Here is a 20,160-nt window from a genome sequence, read left to right as displayed (position 1 = left end):
TCAGGACTGTTCCCCTCAGGACTGTATCCCTCAGGCCTGTATCCCTCAGGACTGTACCCCTCAGGACTGTACCCCTCAGGCCTGTATCACTCAGGACTGTACCCCTCAGGCCTGTACCCCTCAGGCCTGTACCCCTCAGGCCTGTACCCCTCTGAATCTGTTAAAGTAGGTTTCATATGTAGCTTTATGCGCTCTGACAGAGCAAACAAACACACGTGCTGCGTCCCAAGTACTGGGACAGCTGGGATTGGGCCACCGCAGAAATTAACGCAAAACCGAGAAAATTTTCAGAGGAGCGTGCCAATTTTCGAAAATTACTGCAGGTTTGGGCTGAGACGTGTCATGTGACGTCACCATGACGCGCATTCGGCGAAAGCCCTCTTTTACACGAGTACAGCTAAAAGCACTCGTTTACCAACAAACATCACTGTGAAAGGCCAAAAAATTCCCTGCAGTTGCAATTTCGTCAATTCAAGTAGCATCGCAAATTTTGAAAAAAGCCACTGCGAAATCAAGCATTTTTGGCCGCAACCATCACAAAAAAATTTTTTTTAAATTGTGTCCCAAGGTGGGAAATGACGTCATTACAACTTGCTATTGATCACAAACGAAGCACAATATTCCGGAGCGCAAGGCAATAATACACATAATACACTATTATCAGCTACTGTATCTTATCGGACCTTTTACTGACACGGACTTGCTGAATTCCTGTCGAGAGCAGAAACACCATGTGCTACGGTAGAAACCTTGTAAGAAAAGGATAATAAATCATAAACTTGTTCATTTGATATTAGTGCATTTAATCATTCCATCATGCTAGCTATGACTTTAGCCCAGTCTGGGAAACCAGATCATTAGACTGGGCAGCACATTAAAGGGGTGGTGTGACTTCCAGACATGAACAGGTATATTTTCATATGTTCAGAAAGACCTAAAAGCTGAGGACAAGCGCTCGATATCCCATTTCACCCCGATTAGCCTGCACTAATAAAGAGGCATACTAATATTTCCCCTCGTTCATTTATTCTACTTTGTCCACAGATTAGCGTTCTTCGATCGCTCCTGATATCGTCGCAGTGTCTGCATGCGAGTTAAAAGGACGCTCAGGTTTCCCAACTCCGGCCCGGCGTGACACCAGAGATGCAGCAAGGGTTCGGGGCTATTGTCCCTCACGCCGCCTCGGACAGAAACTGAACACCGGCAGGTGCATTTCCGAGCTGCTTAGTACACCCGTTACATGTGCGTTTAATGGTGTCGGTCTCTAAGCAACAGAAAAATCGAAGGCTTGCCATCTGATGGCAATGCAAGTGTTACACAAGCGTGGTTTTTCTCGTTTCTGAAATGAATCACTGTGACTCGATCAGTCAAGCATGGAGTAAGGAGACCATCCGATCAAGACTGAGCAAGCAGGAGGAAAGAATAGTCGAACCTAACAGCCGATGATATAAAAGTAATTGTGTGGAGTAAACTGCATCGTGGATGTTTCTGTTTTATATTTCAGGGTCCACCTCATTCTTCTCCTGCCCCCCCCCCCCCCCCCCCCCCCCTTTTTAAATCAGTCCCATATGTGACCCATGCCGCACCCTCAAGGCTCAGCTCTGGGATTCCAGTATTTCACCTACATCAGAAAAGCAACCCATCTATCGGAAAAAGACAGTAATGAGTGGAAAAACACCTGATAAACTGATCGCAGCGATTTAGGAGAAAGAGGTATGATTAGTGAGCCACATGTGACTCCAGGTATCTGCTGCTTCTCCCGGTGGCGACGCTCGGAATTCTGGGATTTGCAGACTTCAATAAGGCAGCGTTCCCATCTCTTACTATGCTCCTGAGAACGATTTAGCACTCCTCGAAGCGCACATGAAAGGGGGGCAAAGGGTTTACAAAGCGGCCTTCCTGTACACCACATTCTCTTACACATGAAAGCCAAGGAGCAAATTAAATCAAGCCTGCGATTATGGATTACAGTTTAAGTGGAACGTCGATCGATTAGTTAGAAATAAACAAGTTTAGACTCATCAACGTAGCATTCATATATATATATATATATATATATATATAGATAACAAAAAATAACCACGTATTTGTAACCTCCGAGAGTCTCTACAACTCCGATGATGTAGAACTGTTCAAAGGGCATGACTGTTGCTTGTTAAAGGTTCGCTGTGCAAGCACAAACTTGCTGAAAATCTGGCAAGCGCTGTGCGTTTTGTTTTTTTTAAGAGTATATTGCAGACGTAGGGGGAAACAGCTGTTGGGTAGGAGGGAGAGATAAGCTCGAGATTATATTGAAACTGACTGAAAATGAAAAGTTCAGGGATGTGTGAATTTGAATGAAGTGGATGATTTAGAAAGACAGAAGTACCTGACTGCAAACGCAAAGAGTTAGAGAAGCTCTCAAACATATTTATTGCTTTTTTTTTTAAACTTCAGACATGTTAAATAAAGAGCTTTGACCCAGATTTGATATATAGCTGCTCTCTGTGTTGGAAAACATGGAATATCATTTGAGACAACTCTGTATCTCTGTCCAAACTCCACATTCTCCTGTTGAGTATGCTCTACAACAACGCAGCACAGCCAAATATGTTTTCGGGAAAATCTCGGCCCATGTTAGCGTTAGCTTGATTGCATCCGTGAATGAGTATAAAAATAAAAAAGTTTCACGTTACCTTTCTGTAAATGAATGATATCTGGGAAGTTGGACAGCAAGCCCTGGTACAGCGATAGTTTATCCAGCATGTGGAACAGGTCATTTTTGGGCTGCTCTGCAAACATCTCCCCGATGTTCTCGTACGTCCGACCAGTGTGTGAGATGGCGCTGTTCAGGGCCTCGCAGCTGTACGGAGGGTCCAGCATGAACGCTTGGCTGATGGACTGGAAAGCATTACCCAGGCGCTGAAACTCCTTGCGAAAGCCGCCGAGATGCTTGCGGACCAGTTCGGACGCGACGTGCGTCAGCTGCATGACGCTGTCGTCCATTTTCTTGGCGAAGGCCTTGAAGGTATCGATGCGCTCCTCGACGTCTTGCAGGTCCTGATGCTCTTTAGGGATGTGGAGAGTGAGCATAAAGTGAGCTCCCACCATCTCGTCCTTCTCAGCACGACGCTTTCCCAGTTTCCACTGCTTGTCGTCGACACACATGAGGAAGTGTTCGAAACCCTCATACTGAGACAGAACCGGGTGACTGGTCATGTGATCCATCCACAGGATGAGCCGCCGCTTTCTCTTTTCGATGAAGTCTTCCTCGAAGCGCCCGGTGGCTTGCTTCTCTGGGAGGTGGGGTACGGAAATGACGGTAAATTTGTGCAACAGGCGATTGTACAGCCAGTCAAAGTGCTTATAGCGCCGATACACAGGCCTGGCAGTGTGGCTGGGGGTGACTCTGTAGGAAATGTAACTCTTAATGCCCTTGAACTTGGTCTGTTTGGTGGGATCCTCGATGGAGCAGATGAAAGGCTGAGGACTCTCCTTCCACTGAGGTCCACGTTGGCCCATTTCGATGCTGTAGGACTCGGCTATCTTTGCCATCATAGGCACATCGCCGAGCACAAACGCCTCGACGCCCGAGCGCACAAAACTGGAAAAGCGATTGAGGTTGCGGCCCACCATGCTGCCTTTCCTGGAACTGGAGATGCTGTCCTGGCGCTCCATGTGGGGCCTGGAACGGTACTGCACATTAGGATTAGGGTACGGGCTCTGTTGCTCGTGCCCGTTCGCACCCACCGGTCGACGAGGGTCTTCGTACTCGACCACCGTAGAGTTGTCGTCCCAGTCGTCCCAGTCGTCGTCGTCATCGTCATAATAAGCGGTGTTTGTACTGGGGGTGAAGAAGGGCTCCTTGCCAGGTGAGCCTGCAGGACTCAGAGAGTAGTCAGTCAGGTTCGAGTTGGAACGTGGCCGAACGATCTCCACGTATGAGGCGGGGAAGAGGCCTCTCTCCCCACGGCTGTTTTCACCCTGTAACCAGCCGTCTACAGAGTTCTCGTCGAAAATAACCAGCTCCTCGTTCTCCTGTATGCTGATCTCCTCTTTGTTCTCGCTCTGGAACGTGTAAAGTGCTACAGCTTTCAGCGACATCGTAACTTCGCTCTTGTAGTGCCACAAAAGTGGAAGCAAAGATGTAACAAATCCCTTGTAGTGTTTTGACGAGTCAACTCATCTCCCAAGTAGTTCCCCAGCACTTCTAAACACACACACAAGCACACCTTCCCAAAGTTTCATCTGATCACTGGCTGCAGGTTTCTGAGCTGCACTCCATGCTGCCTGATCTTTCCTTAGGTGCAAAAGAAACTTCGCTCGTGGTATCTATACCACAAGAAAAATACTCAAGCACTCGTTGCCCTGTGAGCCATTTATGATCACACACACACACACACACACACACACACAAAACAAGGGGAAAACAACAAAGCATTCACTACAGTGATTCAACCCTTATACAACATTTCTACACTCTATCTACAAAGTCAGTATAGTAGATGGTCATAAAAACGCTCTAGAAAACGTTTGTAAGGTTCACTTTCTTATTCTGAGCGTTCAGACTTCTCTAAGAAGGAAATCTCCGAGGTACTTTACAAAGCCAGAAGTCGGTGTTATCTGTTTTGGTCCAGAATTCAAATGTAAACACCGGCTAACTCACAAAGTACAACTCCCGGTGTAGAAGTGCAGTGCTGTAGTCCTGCCGTCTGCTCATGTTCAGGGGAAGGACAAGGCAGGAGGAAGAAAAAGAAATATCAAAACATTGTCCTAACACACACACACACACACAGAGAGAGAGAGAAAACCAGTAAGAGAGACGGCGAAGATGATGATGATGATGATGATGGACGCGTCCTAGTGCCTCCTGCACTCCTCATTCCGTCAGCACCGCAACTCACTCCATCTTCAGCACAATAACAACCGGCCAAGGAAACAAACTCGAGGTCATATTTAAGTACACAAAGGACGGTCAACTTTTCAGGTTTGGTAAAAACGTAATCCCAAATCTTTCCATGACGTGAGGCAGAGCCAATGAATCGAGGAAAGTTTTTCCTGTGGTGTATTTATCTCCTCTTTATTAGGCGAGAGATGGGATTTCTTTTTAACTCTCTGTCGCCGTCAAGTGGATAAACCTGTAGGATTGAGATTTAAGGAGGGGAAGAAAATAAAAACATGTATATTATTAATAATAATAATATTAATAATACTCATTAACACGACGCATTTCGTGTATTTATTTTTTGAATTTATTTGTTTAGTTTTACCAACAGCACTTGTTCAGTGTTCATATGCATGAACAGACGCTTAAACTCCGTGAAGTCGTTTGGTCGACCAGCAAAAAAGATGGCGGCTCGCATGACGTAGGTAAATTCCAAAATGGCGTCTTGTTTACCATATAGTGCACTTGGGTGCAGCGTAGAATCCAGGTTTTATCCCTCAGTCTAGTGCACGAACATAAGGGAGGGACAGTGCTATTTGGGATCTGACCCTAGCTTCAGAGAGAAACGTGATCTGAGCAGGAGCAGTGTTACTGCATCTCTGCACGTCTACAGCAGCAGGTTTGAGTCCCGTTGCCCGGAAATATGATAGCTAGCATGTCCGCATTTTAGCTTAGGCACATGGCTCGGTCTGTTAGCTCTCCGCCAAGTTATGTTCTCTCTCTCTGTGTGTGTGTGTATATATATATATATATATATATATATATATATATATATATATATATATATTAGCTAACAGGGTAACGTTAGCTAAACTGCTAGTTAAGTCATATGATAAGAAAAAAGTGATTCCCCTCATATGTGCACTAATATAAAATATGGGCTCGTCCTCCCTAGGTATTGCACTGTGTACTACTATAAGGAGCCATTAGGAGTGTAGTTAATTAGCACTCCTGCTTTTTTCATACACTAATCGGTTACCAAGCTGTGTTTATGTCTATCTTGGATATCTATGATCTTATTGATTTTATAAATGATAAATTTCAGGGAGGAACACGGTTAAGTTTCTGAGATGGTGATCAGTAGGTTGTGAGTTCACATCCCAGGACTTCCAGAAAGCCACAGTTGGGCCTTTTGCTCAAGACTCTTAACCATCTTAGATTGTGTCTCTTCCAAAATTCCGCTAAATGAACAAAATGAAATGTTTATTTAGTTATGGCTCGACGTCCGTTTTCCAGTCGTATTCTAAAACAGTTTTCAGTGTGTCCACATGTTTTCATCCCAAAAGAAGCAGGAGCTAGATGGCCGAAAGTATGTGGGCGCCTGACCATCACACCCGTAAGTGTTTCTTCACCCAAACTGTTGGGACAAGCTTGGAAACACAAAATAATTGTATAGAATGGCGTAGCATTACGATTTCCCTTCAGTGTTCCAGCACGACCGTGCACAAAGCGATCTCCATGGTTTGACAAGGTTGGTGTAGGGGAGCTTGAGTGTCCTCCACGGCGGTCCCACTGAACACCTTTGGGATGAACTGGAACGCCGACCGCACCCCAGCCCACAAATCCCCACAGCCACGCTCCAAAATCTAGTGGAAAGCCTGCCTAGTAGAGTGGAGGTTATTATAACAGGAAAAAACCGGGGGAACCAAGTCAATATTAATGAGAATGGGGTGAGGACAGATTGGGGTGTGATGGTCAGGTGTCCACAAACTTTTTAGGTGTTTAACAAATCAGTTTGCTCTTAAAATGAAGAGTAGGTGTGGATTTGTCTGGAATGAAGACTTGAATCAACACCAGGCCCTTTGCGGATAAGAATGAAGACCCCTGCAGTTACTCCTCTTTCCACCCTCCTGTTGAAGTCTGCCTGTATGAATGTGTGCTCAGCCCATACGAATGTCTTGTACCGCCTTATTTGTAGGTCTGTAATGGATTCCTTGACTGAAGCGCTGTCCTCCAGCTTCTGTGTAACCAGAGAAGCAAACAGCACCTCAGCCCCGCATCCTCGCCTGGCTCAGTACAAGAGCAAGTACAGCGCTCTGGACCAGGATGAGCGCCGGAGAAAGTTCCTGCAGGAGCAGAAGGAGTAAGTACCTGGCATGTTAACATGTTAATACTGTTACCCAAGCAAATTCAAGTCTTCCTGGAAGTCCTGTAAACTGGGAAAAACGTTCGTATCCTACTAGTGCTCCCGAGTGTGTGTAAATTTAGCAAAAGAAAATGAACTACCATAATCCTCGACTTCACATCATTAAATCTGCATGGATTACCGCATGGATTTTATATCTGGAGTATACCGTCGAGTTTAAATTGCTTATTTTTTTTATTATGTTTACAGCATTTAGCAGACTTAGCCTTATCCAGAGCAGCTTATAGAAGAGCTTTATAATCAAAAACACCTCCTCGTGCTAGTTCATTAGGTCAGAGACTGAGAGCACCATCGAGGACATGTTATATTATTTCTATAGATTAAAAAATATATAAAAAGCAAGAAAGAGAGCCCACGCGAACTCGTAAATTAATAAAACAAATCAAACAACTCATTCGGTTATGACAAAAGAAATGGCATAAGCTGTAAAGAGCACTCACTTATTGTTATTATTATTATAATTATTATTATTAATATTATTAATATTATATATTATTAAATGTTCTTATTGCCATAGGATTGAGTCCACGTCTGTCTTTCAGCCTTTACCCTGATCGTTCAGTTCATGCTCCCAGCTGTCTGTGCAGTTGTCCTTTTATGGAGTTTTGTGGGCGTCACTAAATGCAAATTCGCTGTGTCCGGCGCAAGCTTTGCACTTTCCAGGTGATTAGCGTACGCACACAAGTACAAACAAAATCAGCGCTGACAAAAGTTTGGTGGAAAATTGTAGTTTGGTTTGGCTTGCACCAACATTTACACACAAGAAAGGTAGATAAATGAGGCCCAGTGTCACTTCTCCTTAGTGTTATATTTTTATATATATATATATATATATATATATATATATATATATATATATGAATATATATATATATATATATATATATATATATATATGAATACCTATATATATATATATATATATATATATATATATATATATATATATATATATATATATATATATATATATATATATATATGAATACTTATACATACACGTTATAGTTTATATACACACACACATATATATATATATATATATATATATATATAAACTATAACGTGTATGTATAAGTATTCATCATTTTTTATGGATGCACAAAAAGCACAGAATAAAACTACTGTCCTAAATTAATAATATATATATTCTGGTGTGTGTGTGTGTGTGTATTGGGTTCTTTTCAGTTTTATATAATTGTTCTGTAAAGTTTTAGTATGAAGTTTATATTTGTAACTCAGCTTGTGGATTTTATTTTAAATAAACGAAAAAACGCTACTGAAAGTCCCCCCCCCCCCCCCCCGACTGATTAATCTGAGAAAAAAAATCGGCTGACTAATCGATTATGAAAATAATTGTTAGTCGCAGCCCTAATACACACACACCACGGGTCAAAAGTTTGTGGACACTCGACTGAAACGTTTCTCATGATCTTAGCTTTTGATCTGAAGGTGTGTGATTAAACGTGTGAAATCGGTGTTGTGAACAAAAATATAATCACGCCGACGTGTTCATTTCTTTCATTAGAAAACTAACATTTTATTTACACACAAATATTTATTTTAAACGGACGACTCGGAGTGAAATATTCCGAAAAGCAGCGGATAAGAGTCCGGTGTCGGCGTGAACTCCTTTAATACTGTTTAAAAAGCGTCTCGGGGAAATTCCTCAAGAAATCAGTCGAGAAAATGCCGAGAATACATTTCTGGAAATTCTAGGTGAAGAGGGCGCCGACTCTGAAGATTCTAAAATACTAAATTATTTAGATTTATTTTGGATTTTTATCACAACATAATTCCCATAGTTCCATCTGTGTTACTCCAGAGTTGTAATGACTTTATTACTATTCTAAAATGTGGAGGAAAAATCATAAAAATAAAGTATGAGTGTGTCTAAACTTTTGACCCGTAGTGTATATAAAGTTGATTTCCTTCATTATTATTATTATTATTATTATTATTTAGGAACAGCAACTCTAATTAGCGGGAACTGCATTATGCGAATACATTAGAATTCATAACAGTCTAGTGTGCGTTCATTTCAGACATAATGAACATTTAAAGAAATAAAAACAGTAAGTTTTTCTATCATATCTGTAAATAACTTAACTCATTCTCTTCTAGCTGTATACTGAGCAAGTTAACAGCTGCTCTGCAGATGTTTGGGTCAGACAATCTTCATGCTATGGGCCAAATAGAAAATAGTCATAAAATAATTCTTCTTTTCTTGTAGGAAAAGGCTGAACTATGTGAATCATGCCCGTCGTTTGGCAGACGGGGATTGGACAGGGACAGGAAGTGACGAGGAGGAAGAGGAGGAGAAACGGAAAAGTCAGCAGCAGGATGAAATGGAAGATGAAGGGATGGAAGTTGAGCAACGCAAAAAGTTGCCAAAGCACTACGCCAACCAGGTCATAACTCAATGAACATGTAGACTACAATGACATGTAGACTGTTAGGCCTAATAATAAAAATATCAATATCGCCATAAACGATTTAATCGTCTAGAAGCGAGACCATGAAAAAAGACCAGCGTTTCTATTATTTCAGGTTGAAGGAGAGGAGAGGAGAGGAGTGATCATATTACCAGCCGTGCATTCTTTTGAAAAAATGTGATGGTGGATTTTTAAGTGATTCTGCAGGAATGTGCAGTCAACAGTTTGGGGGGGAAAAAAATGAAAACATAACAGCACATTTCCATGTAATCCTTTTAGAAATCAGTCGTCTGCTGTTCACCTGTCCGACATTTTCGTTTTCAGTAAAAAAAAAAAAAAAAAAGAACAAAAACAACCTATTAATAAATAAAAATATTGTTTGTCACGTCCTAATTGATCATCAGTATTTACATGGTTTGTAAGGTGTTAGATCTGACGCTTGGTTACTTTTGTCCATTTTCGAACGCAGATTTTCTGTGCCGTTCCTGATCAACAGTAAACCAATGTTAAATATATGTGTTCGCCAAGTCGAACATGCAGCGCTAGATTTTAGTTCACATTAATGAATGTTCTCCATTTGCAGTGACGGAAAGCGAGAGCGCATGAGATGGGGGAAAGGGGGCGGGGCTTCCAGGACATGTTTGTTAATATTGGAGTTCACAACACCTGCGCAGATCGTTCCAGATTCGCCGCGCTATCAGCAGCTTTATCATATTTTTGCCGATTTTGCTCAACATATTCGAATCGATATATTTGCTGAATATATTTTGACTTTCTGGACCCTGTGTAATCGGTTATAAACAACACTGGATATTGTGACAACGTAATATCATGTAGGGACGATCACATCGGTAATATCATTACAGCACTCAAGCTTGGTGCACTGTAAGATATTAACTGTGTAAAAAAATGATCTCAGTTTACAAGTTTGCCTCTCTGTCTCTGAAAGTGGTGTAAATATTCTCCACTCACTTGTACGCCTGCCCTTTGCCTCTGATTTCTAACACTACTACAGCTCGTATCATAATTATAATGTTGGAGTATTGCAGAGACACTTCACACGTCACTGGCCTTGTGGAGTGTTCGTTCAGGGCTGTGTTTAAACTTTAATCTCTCTGTACAGCTGATGTTGTCAGAGTGGCTGGTGGACGTCCCTGTGGATCTTAGCGCTGATTGGCTGCTGGTGGTCTGTCCTATAGGGAAACGCTCACTCGTCGTTGCATCTAAGGTTTGGACTTTTGAAATAACTGATGTATAAAAGTCATTTTTTGAAAATTTTCATTTCCCCCACAAACTGCCTGAAAAACTGCTGATGCGAAAAGAAGTGTTTGTCTTTATGAAAAAGCCGAGAACTCTAGTGGTGTGATTAATCTTCATAATGGCCAGCATTCCACTGGCTCTTTTATTCGTTAGGAAATATTGATTTTAATGTATGCATGCAAGCAGAATTTAAACGACCTGAAGTTCCTCATACCACGTCTAACAGGAAACTGAAACTAGGACATGAACTTGTGTTATAAGGTCCTGAGGAAACAGTCGGTTTGAGGGCTGTCACTGACTGTCAATACGTCTTTTCAGCATTTAGAAAGAAAATACTACATTTAGATGTAGATAACGCATTTTAATTAGATGCTAGCAGCAGGAATAGAACATGACTGAGTGTGCCATATTATTGTTACTTATTAATTATTGTTTGTGTCACCAATAAGGAATATTTTGGGCCTTCAAAGTGGTAGGCATGTTGTATAACCCCCCAAAAATCCACTTTAATTCCAGGTTGTGATAAACAAAACAAAACAAGGGGGTGAATACTTTTGCAAGGCACTGTATTGGCACAATCAAAGACGAGATGGTGTGATTTTTCCAGTAACATCACATTTATCCATTTATAGTTACCTTTAATGCTGCTGAACATCTAAAAATAAATAAATAAATAAATTCTCTCACCAGACTTTTTGAATTTTTTATTCAAATATTACATTCTCCTAAACATAAACATCTTACAGTAAAATTCACCGTATTAACACTTACACACACTTTTTAATGCATTTATGTGACGCGTCTGCCGTACAAGGCGATGAGTTAGTTGTTACCATAGAAACAGCGCTGTGGTTAAAACGGTAATTCGGTTCTTTTGCGTGGACGTTCTCATCGATTGTTTGTTTGCATGAAGCAGAAGCTGCATGATCGTGTCCTCCTTGTATCTGTAACAAGGTTCTTAAAGGTTTAGTGGCCTGAGAGTCACGTCCCCTAGCTCCTTCTCCTCCGTTCGTCCCTGTGACTCATAGGCTCTTACATTTTCGTCGTTCTGGTACTTGTCGTGTTTTACCTCTGATATGGTAAGTGTGTTACGCTGGACGTGAATGTGTATGACTTACAAGAAGGCTTTGGATTTTGAGCCTTCCTACTACAAGAAGACATGTTGAGCGCTGATTAAGCACCAATATAAAACACCACTAATGACCCACAGACATTTAGTACGTGCTTTACTCCTGATCTGGTGCTCAGGAACACTGGGCCTGAGCTGAGAATGGGATGCTAGTCATTATACACACGACATCATACACACACGAGCACACATTCATGCGCTCATTCACACCTAGGGGCAATTACAAAAATTGTGAATTGTGTCTGGAAAGTTTTTTATTTTTTTTTATTTTTTTATTTTATAAACAATACACAATTATAATACTAATGCTTGGCTGTGCATAATTCACACCGACATGCAGCTGCACATGCCGGTCAGTAGGGGGCGCTACAAGTGTGTTCGCAAAACTAAATCTGACATATCAGTAGCCGTAATGATCGTATTTGACTCGAGTTCTTAACATAATAGGCTTTGTACATGTGATGTCATTAGAATACCCATAATTAATTTATCTTTAGCGTAGCTACTACTAGCTATTATCTTTGCTACTTCATCTACATGCATGTTTTCGGTAGGTGGGATGAAACCCACGAACAGGAACCCGAGCTCAGGAGCTTTGCAAATCATGTTAAATGGTCCTCAAATTTTCATTTTTAAATATTTATTTATTAACTTGTTTATTTTTACTTACGAGGGCTCCACTTCATCGTACACTAAAAGCGGGTACTGTGTGAATCGTTTCCCTTCTTTGCTACCAGGAGGCAACAGACACAACTCCGCCATGGGGAAAGGTTTGTAATACAGGCCTGAACTTCAGGTATTTTAAAAACACACAAAAAGTACAACCGTCTTGTTGGTAATTGGGTTTGGTTTATGAATTCCTACAGATTACACCATCCTAGACTGCATTTACAGTGAAGTGGATAGGACGTACTACATCCTGGATGTGATGTGCTGGAGAGGGCATCCTGTCTATGACTGTTCGGTGAGTCAGTTTATTCTTATCGGGATTTCAGCGCTGTCGTTGCTTTTTACATCCCGATTTTTACAAATGGCTGAATTATTTAGAGTGCACGCATACTTGGCAACCAAGTAAATGTGAATTTATTGAAATTTTCAATAACAGACTGAGTTCCGGTTCTACTGGTTGCAGTCAAAGGTTGAAGAGGTAGAAGGACTGTCGGAGATTTGCAAACGAAACCCTGTAAGTTCATTGGCAGTACTACAGACGATTTAAACAGTAGATTATTGATTGAATGTACTCATTATTTTCTTTTTCCCACGCTTGTTTGCAGTTCCGTTTTGTGAGTCTGAACAGCATCAGCTGTACAACAGAGTCCATTCAGAAGGCCCTGGCACACGACTACAGCTTCAGCGTAAGAGCATTGGAATGCTGTATTCATACATGTAACTGGACTGTTCTGAAAAACAACTTGTTTCTATGAGTCTATGGAAAATGTGAATTTGTTTGCTAGAAACAAAACGAATAGAAATCGTAAATATTCAGAGAGGTTGATGCAGAGAAGGTGCGATAAACGGTGATGGAAACAAATGCTGATGTGGCAAATACATAATGAAGATATGCCACAAGACATACTATTGTGAGATACATTGTAGTGTGCATAAAGCAGTGTATAAACTCACTAGCTCGTGTAAGAACCGAAAATCCCTGATATTGTAGAAGTGTAATAAAAGGCGCTTTCACACACATTAGTCAGTTTGCTGAGTGAAGCAAATCAGAGCGAATTTGATACTTTTGGTTTGTTTGCTATTTGGTTTGGTTTATCACTGCAAATAATGAAGCAATGCAAAAAAAAAAAAAAAACTATGGCTGAGGAACCTGACAGGCTGAAAATGTACTCAAACTCAATCTTTCATAAATTGGATAGTGACTATTGCGTAAGCGTAGTGAATATTGCGTAAGCGTAGTGAATATTGCGTAAGCGTAGTGAATATTGCGTAAGCGTAGTGACTATTGCGTAAGCGTAGTGACTATTGCGTAGTGAATATTGCGTAAGCGTAGTGAATATTGCGTAAGCGTAGTGAATATTGCGTAAGCGTAGTGACTATTGCGTAAGCGTAGTGAATATTGCGTAGTGAATATTGCGTAAGCGTAGTGAATATTGCATAAGCGTAGTGAATATTGCGTAAGCGTAGTGAATATTGCGTAGTGACTATTGCGTAAGCGTAGTGAATATTGCGTAGTGACTATTGCGTAAGCGTAGTGAATATTGCGTAGTGAATATTGCGTAAGCGTAGTGAATATTGCATAAGCGTAGTGACTATTGCGTAAGCGTAGTGAATATTGCATAGTGACTATTGCGTAAGCGTAGTGAATATTGCGTAGTGAATATTGCATAAGCGTAGTGACTATTGCGTAAGCGTAGTGAATATTGCGTAGTGACTATTGCGTAAGCGTAGTGAATATTGCGTAGTGACTATTGCGTAAGCGTAGTGAATATTGCGTAGTGAATATTGCGTAAGCGTAGTAAATATTGCGTAAGCATAGTGAATATTGTTAAGTACGCATAGTGAATATTACGTAAATTGAATCAACCCAACTGCAGGAAGTGAACCCAAACAGGCCATGTATTTTGGGTTCCACACTTTTTTTTTTTTTTTTTTTTGTAGATCCGAGCTGCTAAACTGACTCGCAAGGTACAACTTGGCCAGAGCTGAAATGCTGGACTGAAATTGTTTACACAAATCATTTTAAACTAGTTATTTATATAATGATCAGATCAAATATGTAATATTCACTATGCACCTGACCCCTTCTCAGGTGGACGGGCTCCTGTTCTACCACCGTGAGACTCACTACACCCCAGGCAGCACACCGCTGGTGGGATGGCTCAGACCCTACATGGTGCCAGACATCCTGGGTATCGAGGTTCCACAGTGCCCTCTCACCACCAAGCCGGACTACGCTACACACCAGATGCAGCAGATCCTGGAGCACAAGAAGCCGTCCAGTCAGGTTCGGCCTGCAGATCAGAACGGGAGATATGAGCTAGAGCACCTGTCCACGCCAGAGACGCAAACAGGAAGCAGCAACCAGAAAGAAGGCATGGAGAGCTGATTGCTAGCGGCTCAGCAGCTACTGATTTGGTATCATGCCAAGATTTCTGGGATTTATTCAGTGTTTTCTGAAACCCTGTTGATTTTAGATTAGCTCAGAGACTGCTTTTTTACTTTCCGCACTGCGTATGTGGAACTTCAAACATGACAAGTGGGTGATGAATTTGGCATTCGTTATTGTTCAGTTAAACCTCCCATACTGTTTGGACCAACATTTTCAGAGTGGTTTACATTTTGTTTCTTTTGTCTTCGCCTTCAACTTTAGGTAAAACTGTTCAAATTTCTTTAGCAATGTGATTTGTTGAGTTATTTAATGTAGCTCCAGGTTGACACGGAGAAGCAAAGACAATCCGTCTTGGTTTCTCAGGCACATGCTTGAATTAAGTAGAATTTGCGAAACACCATTCTGTGTGCATGTAATATAATCATCTATATGAATGCCTTATGTGGAATATTACATTTTGAAATTTTAAATTTAGACCTTACTTTTCTAACGAGAACACTCGAAAGACTTTTAACGCTATATTAATAAAAGTATTTTTATTCTACACGTTTATGATATTTCTGGAACCCTTTTCCCTTTTTGTTTGTTTGGGGTTTTTTTTTTTAAGAGAATTTAGCTTTAGTTGCATGTGCAGGTTCCCCTATAGGCAGCCCGACTGAATAAAATCTAAAACATTTTGCTTTGGCAAAATGTATTTGTGTGCAAAACCATTCAGATTCTGTGAACATATTCGCTGTTAGAAGTGAAACGCAAATCTTTGAAATTCTTAATTGTAAACCAACAATTAAATTAGGTCAGCCCATCAGTTGATGTATAAAATAAATGTCGAGCTGGAGCGAAACTCATCGTAATCTTTTGTGATGTATACATTCAGTTTTCCATTCATTCTAGGAACAATATTTGAATGTTATGGTAACATAAAGTATAGTATGTGTATGTTAATGATATGTGATTTAAGAACAGTACTCAACACATAACATAATCATTTCAGTGCCATCTTGTTTTTTATTCTATATTTTTTAAAAGTAGGTCTTTTGCACACTGATGAGCTCAGCATTCCTGGAAAGCAACGCGTGACTGATACCAAAACCCCTCTTTTAAAACCACAGGTCTCTCACATCAGCATCTTGACTGAGTGCTAACCTGATTTCATGTTATAGTTGTTTCTAAATGTGCCTCTAACATGACCTTTCCCTTTTCAGATAGAGGAAGTTGTTCAGGCATTCCACAGAACTAAGTGTTATCCCCCCACACACACCCAATTAAAGCTTCTGATATTATTATTATTATTATTATTATTATTATTATTATTATTATTATACCTATATCTGTACACAGCATAAGATTACACTGAAATAAAGCTGATTATCCTCAGAGGTTATTTCATATAGGACTGTCTCTGACTGACCAAATCTGACAATAAATTATAAAATAGACATACCACCACATTTAAAGCATTAATTATAACAAATGCCACAGTACGCATAACAACATGCTATTCTAATATTGTCTAGATTCTGATTCCAAGTGATGGGAATCGGTTCCAAGACTCAATTCCACATAGTAATTGTCTCGATTCTGATTCCAATTACTATGTGGAATCGACTCTTGGATTCGACTCCCATGACTTGGAATCGGATTCGACAAAATTTCTGGACTCGAGCATCAGTGTTTTAAACTTTATCCTTTTGGGGGGGTCGTGATAAAGGTTTACATTTGCAGGGTTTGCGTCACCTTTGTATATTATAACGAAGTTTCATCATGTAATAACCGAAGTTTTATACGTGTGTTATACGCATGCGCGGTTGTTAGCGCATGCGCGGTAAAGAGCGTGCCGGCACCCACCACCCTGTCAGTCCCCAAGACTTATTTTTTTTATGAATGAGAATGGGCGGAGCTTCTCTTTCGCAAACAATCTGCTTTTGTAGCCAACAGGGGGCGCGTTTATATTTATATATATGTTCTTCCTCCATACTGAAGCCAAAACGCAGAAAGCGACGAAGAGGAATCCAGATGTTGCTGGGAACTTATTTAGTTTAATCAGACACAGAGGGTGTTTCCGGTTTCCGTGTTTACGCGTCCTGGGATCTAAAGACACAGGAGCACGAGGCAGTGCTAATCTGATATTAGCTTAGCAAAGACGAGCGGCTAGATCAGGAGAATTTTTAGGTGTCGCCAGAAAAAAAACACACAACAGCGGCTGACTGTATAATAAAAGCCGCTCGTGAGTTGATGCAAAGGGTTTCCGTGTGTGTGTGTGTGTGTGAGAGAGAGAGAGAGAGAGAGTGAGTGAGTGAGTGAGAGAGAGAGAGAGCGAGCGAGCGCGCGCGCGCGCATGCAAGGCACAGAGGCTCGCGTCTCCACTCCACCGTCACGCAACTTGGACAAAATGCCAAGTTTGCTGTTAGTCCTGGAGCTCGCGCTGAGCGTGTGTTAAATGTCTACACTTTTAAACGTGCTGCAGTTTTCCTCGGCTGATGGTCGCTGACCACGACACCAGTCTATAATCCGCCTTTTCGCTTGTAATTCCTCGACTGATTAGATACAGGAAGGTGTGTTTTTATTGCTGGAAAGGGACCTGAAGGATGGCTGCCACTTTATCAGCAGAGGAAGAGCAGGTAAGTGCTCCTTTAGTAGTAGTAGTGGTGGTAATAATAATAATAATAATAATAATAATAAACAACCTTATAGGAGTTCAGTGGATGTAGCAGGATGTCAGTATCCCAGTGCTGTGTCAGGCCCTGTCGCAGAAAAATGACAAAATGGACTCAATAATAATAATAATAATAATAATAATAATAATAATAATGCAGGTGGTGGTGAATGTGTGGCCACAAACACAGAGCAGTTTGTGATTTGAATTTCAGCTCCAACTCTTCTACATGAATGAATCTATCTTTCAGTATGAATGTTGTGATGTCATGAGCATCAAATGTGATTTATATATATATATATATATATATATATATATATATATATATATATTCAGTCTCAAGATTTCCTTGAAATCTGATCAAGACTAGAATTTCCCAGTCTTGTTTCAGTGTCAACTTTTAAAACTTGGCTGTGTTCCATTCAGACTCACAGTACAGACTCTGCTGAACATACCAAAGCTGATGGGATGTATGAAGAGTTTAAAAATATCCCAGATATATCCTTTTTCTGATGGATATAACAATACACTAAGCTAACGATAAAGCACCGATCCTCCTCGTCCTCCTCTGTAGTGCCCTTGTGTAGGGAGTATTGAGCTGTTGGGGATTCAGCCTCAGTTTCACACTGTTTAGGTCACAGAAGTGGTTTTGTTCAACCGGGGTGTACAATGTAAAGATTTCTTCTCCCCCTTGAGAAGTATTGAAATTACGATATTAATAATCCTGTGATAAAAGTGGAAGCATGTTCCTGTGGCATTCTCAGTGAACGGGCAGTGCTGTAGCCTACTACACAGGGCCTGCAACAGGAAACGGCCCTTATATAAGCTGCCTGTTATTTATTTACACTGTTTCAGTTTAGTAGCTTAATGTACAACACTGACTTTGTCAAGCTTCGTGCACTTTAGCTTAGGCTAATTTAAATGTAGTCTAGCCTAATGGGCATAAATGAGTAAATAATGTGGGGATTTGTTTCCCCCTCACTACGCTGTGCTGTATATTATTTCCATTCCTCAATCTTCCAAACCAAAGCTTTTCCTAATGATGATAGTCATAATGATTTTTTCACAACAACGCAAGCCTTATGTCTTTATCTCTCAGACTCCTCTCATGATAGGAAAAATAAATCCTCCCTTGTTTTTCTGTGCCAGAAACTCTCACACAAGGGAGCTGCAGCTTCAGGAGAGGTGCAAGATACTGAGATGTGTGTATGTGTGTGTTGGTGTGTGTTGTAATTACATCTCAGGCTGGACATGTCCACAGTCCAGCAGAGAGACCCGTTCTATTAGCCAGCTGATAAAAGCATTTCCCTTGACTGAGAGTTCATCTGTGGAATGTATCATCACCCGGCTCAGCAGGCGAGTGAGAGTGCGTGAGAGCGGGCGCGAGAGAGCGCATGTGAGAGTGAGCGAGGGTGCACAAGTGACCGTGTGTGAGAGAGAGTGAGAGTGTATGAGAGCGTGTGTGCACACGAGAGCACGTGTGAGAGTGAGCGTGAGCCAGGGCGTGCATGTGAGAGCGTGTGCGAGAGTGAGCGAGGGTGCGTGTGAACGATCGAGCGCATGTGTGAGAGAGCGCGTGAGAGTGCACGAGCATGTGAGAGTGCACGTGCGAGAACGAGAGCGTGGAGGTGGGTGAACATGAGTGTGCGAGAGCGTGTGTGAGAGCGAGTGAGTGTGCGTGTGAGAGAGAGAGATAGGGAAATGAAAGAGAGACATGGGCAGAGCTGATGACGCACGTCTTTCTGTTCACTATCGACTGATGCAAAAATAGACACTGCTGACGACAGGCTCGTGTGAGAGCGAGTGAGTGTGCACGGGAGTGAGAGTATGACAGCATGCGCGAGAGTATGAGAGTGTGCGCGAGTGTGCGTACGTGTGTACAGGTCTGCTGATGTGTGGGACGTTGTGGATGATGTTGGACTCATATTAAGGGTTCTTGTGAGTAGACATCAGAGAGAACCGTCTTTCTACAGTCTCCGAAATCTTTTCACACACATGAAACGTTGTAGAGCAAAAATCATGACATCTGTGTAGATTTTTAATGTTTTTCCATCCCAGAATGAAGCCCATGTTCCAGTTCTCTGCCTTCTCAGGTGTGAGGGTTTATAATGATGATGGAGAGCTGGACGGATCGGGACCTTTTATGGATGTTGTTGGCTCCAGAGATCTGGTCCTCAGGGACTGATGCTTATTTTGTAGTCAGCAGCAGCTGGATGAGCTCCAGGTTGTTAAGTGAAGTCGAGTCTGATGCAGAGATAAAGTTTGTGTGTGTGTGTGTGCATGTGGTAAGCGAGGCCTAATTAGCTATTACACATCAAGTCTGAAGATTTTAGTGATCTGAACACGTGACTTACAGTAAGATTTGTTTTTGACTGATAGCGCAGATTTCAGAAACATTCTGCCCTCACCGGTGACGCTCCTTTCCACTTTCGGGTCTCGCTGACTCAATACGATTTCCACATACGACCACAGAACTCTCTGGTTTCCAGAGTGCGAGTTAAACGAGTTAAAACCTGCACTGAAACTAACCAGAAACAGGCTTTGAACTTCCT

At 41.5% G+C, this 20,160-nt stretch overlaps 3 protein-coding genes across 6 annotated transcripts in view; 2 read left to right on the top strand and 1 right to left on the bottom strand.

The window, feature by feature from the left end:
- snx33 (sorting nexin 33) overlaps positions 1 to 4,809 on the bottom strand; it is an 18,970-nt gene extending 14,161 nt beyond the window's left edge. Inside the window, exons 1-2 of one of the 2 annotated variants that reach the window (XM_017485533.3) lie at positions 4,646 to 4,809; positions 2,676 to 4,347 (exon numbers count right to left, since the gene is read on the bottom strand). In XM_017485533.3, the coding sequence (XP_017341022.1) occupies positions 2,676 to 4,083 (1,408 nt within the window). In that variant the 5' untranslated portion in view covers positions 4,084 to 4,347; positions 4,646 to 4,809. Of the gene's footprint in view, positions 1 to 2,675 lie in introns of both variants that reach the window. The other variant, XM_017485534.3, reaches the window with a different exon arrangement.
- A 28-nt stretch (positions 4,810 to 4,837) lies between these two features.
- snupn (snurportin 1) lies at positions 4,838 to 15,499 on the top strand. 3 transcript variants are annotated; one of them, XM_017485537.3, is made up of 9 exons: positions 4,838 to 4,966; positions 6,843 to 7,007; positions 9,304 to 9,481; positions 10,629 to 10,733; positions 12,568 to 12,664; positions 12,761 to 12,858; positions 13,000 to 13,077; positions 13,169 to 13,249; positions 14,656 to 15,499. In XM_017485537.3, exons 2-9 carry the CDS (start codon positions 6,850 to 6,852, stop codon positions 14,950 to 14,952), a joined length of 1,092 nt encoding a protein of 363 aa, XP_017341026.1. In that variant the 5' UTR covers positions 4,838 to 4,966; positions 6,843 to 6,849; the 3' UTR covers positions 14,953 to 15,499. The 3 variants fall into 3 exon arrangements, with proteins under 3 accessions (XP_017341026.1, XP_017341025.1, XP_017341024.1); XM_017485536.3 differs by lacking the exon at positions 4,838 to 4,966 and adding an exon at positions 5,374 to 5,543; XM_017485535.3 differs by lacking the exon at positions 4,838 to 4,966 and having other exon boundaries at positions 5,779 to 7,007.
- Positions 15,500 to 16,913: 1,414 nt separating this feature from the next.
- The window catches only part of ptpn9a (protein tyrosine phosphatase non-receptor type 9a), a 37,589-nt gene continuing 34,342 nt past the window's right edge, over positions 16,914 to 20,160 (top strand). Inside the window, exon 1 of the mRNA XM_017485911.3 lies at positions 16,914 to 17,573. Within this exon, the coding sequence (XP_017341400.1) occupies positions 17,541 to 17,573 (33 nt within the window). The 5' untranslated portion in view covers positions 16,914 to 17,540. The remainder of the gene's footprint in view (positions 17,574 to 20,160) is intronic.

The sequence above is a fragment of the Ictalurus punctatus genome, chromosome 14 (assembly GCF_001660625.3).
Source record: "Ictalurus punctatus breed USDA103 chromosome 14, Coco_2.0, whole genome shotgun sequence".
Lineage (NCBI taxonomy): Eukaryota > Metazoa > Chordata > Actinopteri > Siluriformes > Ictaluridae > Ictalurus > Ictalurus punctatus.
Note: the sequence above shows the minus strand (reverse complement) of the source record. Positions and strands in the feature narration are given on the sequence as shown.